Genomic DNA, 6000 nt, shown 5'->3' with positions numbered 1-6000 from the left:
GAAAAATGAGAGCGTGACAGTGCTGCCTCAACTTGCTTTCACAAAAAGCGGGATATGACGTCATCAAAGACATTTATCAAAAACATGAAAATCACGTATGGGGATATAATACTCAGAAACTCTCATGTAAAGTTTCATTAAGATTGGTCCAAGAGTCTGCGTCGCTCTATACACACACACACATACACCACACCCTCGTCTCGATTCCCCCTCTATGTTACTGTTAAAACATTTTGTCAAAACTTGACTAAATATAAAAACAAACACAATCTCTCTCTCTTTCTCTCTCTCTCTCTTGCTTCCATTCATAATTGCATTATGTCATCTCTCTCTCTCTCTTGCTTCCATTCATAATTGCATTATGTCACAAGCAAGCGCGCGGGTCCATAGGCGCATGGAATTAGTATAATTATGTTAACAGTTACAATATCACATCATCTAGGTATACGTATACATGTATATACATACTAGATGAATACCCGCTTCACCGGGTAGGGCTGCGCCGGGAAAAAGTCGAGCCGAAGGAAGATGAATAAGGCCAAAAAAAAAAATAGGTCTGTTTACGGTAACCCGACCGACCCTAGTTTTTTCGCGCGACCCTAGACTTTTTTTTGGCATTTGGGGAAAAAATAAAATAAAAATAAAAATATCTTGTTTTTTTGGCAAAATAACGTAAAAATATGGTTTTTTGGAAAAAACAAACAAAAGCAAAAACAAATACCGACCTACCGACCCTATTTTTTTGGCCTATGTTACCGTAAACAGACCTTTTTTTTTTTTTTGCCTAATGAATTGAATAACATAGACATTGACACCAACGCTGTCCTGAAGTTGCTTAAGGCACTTGACGCCTCGAAGTCAACTGGACCTGATAATATGCATCCAAGAGTGTTGAAAGAATTGGCTGAAGTTTTAGCGATTGTTTTTAGGGCATCGCTAGCTGAAGGAACAGTACCATATCAGTGGAAGCAGGCAAATGTGTCACCCCTTTTCAAGAAGGGCTGTAAGAGCAGTCCAGGCAACTACCGCCCAGTGAGTTTAACAAGCATCCCATGCAAACTGTTAGAAAAGTTGATAAGAACCAGTGTTTTCTCTCATTTGGCAGCCAACGACTTGTTGTCAGATTGCCAGCATGGTTTTGTGGAAAACGATCATGCGTGACAAACTTAATTAGCGTCATTGACGACTGTACAGATAGCTTAGATGTACCTTGATTTTGCTAAGGCATTCGATTGTGTACCGCATGTGCGGTTACTGAAAAAATTAGAAGCATATGGTATCCATGGACTGGTCAGTTTGTCAGACTTGAACAGGAGGTGGTCCATATTAGGCGCTGGTCAATCTGAAACAACGCGTTACACCCACAGAGATAAATAAACTATACACCGGGCAATTATAGGGGTCCTTCTGGCGAAAGCGTTGTTGTGGTTTTGTAGTTTGCTAGAGTTGTCTTCCGTAGCGTAAGTTGTAGGCCATTCACAACTTTTGGTCCAAGGGAGATCACTTAATTGGAGCAACTACGGAAGACAACTCTAGCAAACTACAAAACCACAACAACGCTTTCGCCTGCAGGGCCTCGGGAACAATTTTGACGTTGAAATGCACAAGCTTGTTCGTTCTGCGCGGTTCGCTGTTAAAACCCTCAGACAGACATCGTTATGTGCTCGAACCATCACTACAACACCATTTCCCGAATTTGCAGACCTTTCGCAGCTAAAATCACACGACGACTTGCACAAGTTCAGCTTAGAAAACCCCGAACAGTTTTGGGGTCGCCTTGCGCTCTCACGTCTGCAGTGGGATGAAGAGTTTCAAAGTGTACTAAACTGTGAACTGGAAAAAGGAGAGATCGACTGGTTTCTAGGAGGGAAGCTGAATGCATCAGGTACCAAATTGTATTGTTTTGCGGTGTTTATTATGTGCGTATGCTTTCTTTGGTTTAACTCGTAAAACATTCTTTCGTCGCTAAACAATGCAAGGGACGTAACCCCGAAGTGGGTGTGCGAGCCAGTGAGACTGACCACCACTTGCAGAAACTAGGTCTGGCAACAGCACCGCAGTGTACTGTAGTGCCAGCACTTGCAGAAATTAGGTCTGGCAACAGCAATATATAGTGTACCGCGAAGTGCCAGCACTTGCAGAAATTAAGTCAGTCTGGCAACAGCACTGCATGTAGTGTACTGAAGTGCCAGCACTTGCAGAAATTAGGTTTGGCAACAGCACTGTAGTGTACTGAAGAGCAGGACATTGACCCAGGCTGATAACTCGGCCTGCTCAAGGTCACATCTTGACCGCACTCTATAGTCCAACTATATTATAAGGGGGTCACAGCCAGGTCAACTCTGATGGCGTTGTTGCCAGGAGAATGTATGCCAAGGTCAGGTGGATAAAGTGAAACTCTGCAGTCTACAATATTATTCTTTTGCCTGGCATGCTTTGTGCGTACACACTTTAATCAAAGAAATTAATCTAAAAATAAAGTACAAAGGTTTAAAATCTACTCCAGTAGCACGGAAGACCATAGATAAGAATGTCTTTTTTTTCTTCTTTCTATGACAACATGTATATATGTCCGTGATGGGTAATGTACTCCTGGGTAACTGAATCATAGCTTTTTGAAATATAGGAATACTTACCTGCAGCCGGTCAGCATGGAAGCGTAGATAAAGACTTATAGTCTGTTAATATATATATGTCTCTGCATGGAAGGGGTTTTGGTTATAGGGTAGCTTAACTCTCCAGTAAAACGGTGTATCGATTGAACATTAGAATTTCCTTCTTCTTATGTAACCTCAGTACATGTACCCCAGAGTACTACAGAGTGCACGTCTGTGTGTGTTATAAGGTAAACAAAAACAGGAATTCTAACAAAAATGGATTGATTCATCAATGTTAATTGTATTTTTGATCAAAATATGATATTTGACGCAAATCTCGACATGCAGTCAATGTTAACCTCGATCGTAAGTGCGGTAGCAGTTTAATGTAGAACAACCAAAGACTGTCTTGATCTGTGTGAAATGTCATTATTTGGTCAAAAATACAAATACAATGTAAGATATACGACATATATGTGTGCTATAATACTTTGCTCTGCATATGTTTGGTTTTGTCACAGACATGACATATATAATATATATACATGTATAATACAGAATAGAAAATGTGACTGTTATAATACAGTCATATGAGGGGAAGAGTTGACAAGTCTTTGATTCAGGAAGACAATCTGAAAAACCGAGGTAGTAAATAGGGGGAAGCCTTAAACTGGGGGGGGGGGGGGGGGGGGAGAAAGTATTAAAAGAGGAGTTCCACTGTATATTCTAAACTTGTTGAATGTTTGAGTGGTTCTGTGCCAACCAGGACATATGACCCCATAGCTTGCAGGTCAGTAGGTGTGTGGTTATCATGGTCTGTCCTTGTTCCACACTGTGAAGAACTCTAGGCTGCTGACACTGCAGGTAATCTTTTAGTTCAGTTTACGTTGGGCTTCATGCAGGGAGGACTAGAACTTTTGTTATCACAAGGGGGAGAGGGGGGGGGGGTTGGGTGGGTTGGGGGGGGGGTTGGGTGGGTTGGGGGGAGTACCCTTGAGGAAGGTGAAGCTTGCCAAAGAAAATAAATCCCAGCTACATCCTTGGTGTGTGTGTGTGTGTGTGTGTTTTCATGGCACATGATTGCTCATGTGCAGTATATTTATGGATATTTTGGCATTGAATCTTGCTGAATACTGCAAAGTTGCTGCCCACTATACTTTCCCGACCAAGTGTATTAATGATTAACTGTATTATCCAGTAAACTGCGTTGACCGACACTTAGCGACCAGAGGGGACCAGCTTGCTCTTATCTGGGAGAGAGATGAACCGGGCACTGAGGAGTATGTCACCTACAGGTAATCAACCTTTTCTCTCTTTTCCTCAGATGAGTTGGTATTTGTCATGAAGCAGTGAAGATGGAGAGATTCTGTATCTGAGATGAGACCGTATTAAACATGAAGCAGTAAATAATTATTAGGGGGGTGATTCTTCAGCTGAGATGAGATTATATTTATGAGGAAGCAGTGAGGATTAGGGGAGATCATTTAGCTGAAATGAGCCTGTATTTTATCATGAAGCAAAATTAAATGAAAATAGAAGAAATAATTATAAAGTAACAACAATAACAACAGTGAAAAGTATTGATAAGATGTACAGAAAAGCACTTTGAATATTGCAGAGAGCTGTCCGAGATGGTGGGTCAGATTGCTAACGTGTTGCGAAACAGCGGTGTCAAGAAGGGCGGGCGTGTGGCCATCTACCTCCCAATGGCTCCCATCACCGTGGCGACCATGCTGGCCTGTGCTCGCATTGGTGCCGTTCACAGCGTCGTCTTTGCCGGGTTTAGCGCAGAGGCACTGGCCAGCCGCATCCAGGATGGTGCGGGAATTAGATTATACTGTTTATGGCAAATGCAGACCTGGGAACCCATACGATTTCGCTGTATTTTGTATGCATGATTGTTTAGAATACGATCAGTACGGTCAGTACGGTCATTGGAATAAAATACGACGAGAAAAATTCCTAGACTACTTTTCTTTACAAGCGCATTCCGAAGCCAATCCAGTGTTTTGACACATGATTACAGTAAAATTATTGTCAGTAAACATTGAAAGAAGCATTTGTTTTAAATGTATTGGTAAACTTAATTAACGGTGCGATAGACGCATGTGAAGCATGTTTGAATCAGGGATGTTCAAATGCTGTGTGGAGTACGTTCATTTTTCTGAATATACACCAAGTTTGTTTGAGAATAATCCAAGTGCAAAACAGGGGTTCCCAGGTCTGCATATGTTCTCTGGATAGAGTCCTTTTTTCCAACTACAGGACGCTGTCTGAATAAAATATTTTCACAGAAATGAATCTCCTTTGAAGTAATTGAGAGGCCCCTTGGTGATAATTAAGCGACAAGTAAGCTTTCCTGCACAGAATTAGAAAACTGCTGCAGTCTTTGCTTTTCTCGCTGGAGTGATGATGTCAACTTGAGTAAAATGAATTTTACCCTAACACTAATCAAAGCAAGTTGCAAACTCATCAAAGCTATGAATAAAAAAAACCAAGCAAGGTATGTTATAAGAACGTTTAATTGTGACAAAACAAAATGATACAGTCACTGTAGTGTGATGTTTTGTCACAATGAAACGTTCCCATAACCTTTGCTTGTTTTTTTATTCTGAATTTTGGAACGTTGGCAGTCTATTTGTTTTGAATTTCTAATCAAAGCTATGCTTTTGCTGTTATGGAATTCACATGTTGACAGATTTGTTGTGTGTTGACCAGCTGAGGTAGAGACAGTGGTGACGGCAGACCAGGGAGTGAGGGGGGGCCGCATCATTCCCCTCAAGCAGGCAGTGGATGCGGCTGTGGCGCAGTGCCCCAGCGTCAAACGCGTCTTTGTCTATCAGCGCACGGGTGCTGACGTGCCCATGGGACCCAAGGATATTCCCCTTGAAAAGGTAACGTGTGTGTTGGGTGTAGATTGGTGGCTCAGGGATTGTGCAAGGTGTTTTGTGGACCAGAAAATAAAGCAGAATAAATCCCACTGAAACCAGTCATTTGGGCAAAGTAATGTTACCAGTCAAACTGCGTGAGATTAGAACTGTCAGATGCAATCAAAACTGTACAACTGCGTGTAAAATTTGGTTCAGACACTGTTGTGTGTACAATTTGATTAAGACATGATGATATGGTACTGTCATTGTGTGATATGTGTCACATCAGCGAGTTCGCTGAAAGAAGTTCGTCAGTGTGTAAAATGAGTTAAACACCTGATGTCGACGTATGGTTGTGTGTTTGTGGCAGGCGATAACAAAAGCACTGTAGTGTGGAAAATGTGTGAAACACCTGATGTCGACGTATGGTTGTGTGTTTGTGGCAGGCGATAACAAAAGCACTGTAGTGTGGAAAATGTGTTAAACACCTGATGTCATAGTGTGGTTGTGTGTGTGTGTGTGTGTGTGCATGT

At 41.8% G+C, this 6000-nt stretch overlaps 1 protein-coding gene across 2 annotated transcripts in view; it reads left to right on the top strand.

Annotated features, from left to right (window-relative positions):
• Positions 1 to 1521: 1521 nt before the first annotated feature.
• Positions 1522 to 6000, top strand: part of LOC138952735 (acetyl-coenzyme A synthetase 2-like, mitochondrial) — a 38469-nt gene continuing 33990 nt past the window's right edge. For both annotated transcript variants that reach the window (XM_070324452.1, XM_070324451.1), the window contains exons 1-4: positions 1522 to 1885; positions 3796 to 3892; positions 4216 to 4415; positions 5316 to 5491. In XM_070324452.1, coding sequence (XP_070180553.1) covers positions 1600 to 1885; positions 3796 to 3892; positions 4216 to 4415; positions 5316 to 5491 — 759 coding nt within the window. In that variant the 5' untranslated portion in view covers positions 1522 to 1599. The remainder of the gene's footprint in view (positions 1886 to 3795; positions 3893 to 4215; positions 4416 to 5315; positions 5492 to 6000) is intronic.

The sequence above is a fragment of the Littorina saxatilis genome, linkage group LG17 (assembly GCF_037325665.1).
Source record: "Littorina saxatilis isolate snail1 linkage group LG17, US_GU_Lsax_2.0, whole genome shotgun sequence".
In the NCBI taxonomy this organism is placed as follows: Eukaryota; Metazoa; Mollusca; class Gastropoda; order Littorinimorpha; family Littorinidae; genus Littorina; species Littorina saxatilis.
This window is presented reverse-complemented; position numbering and strand designations above follow the sequence as displayed.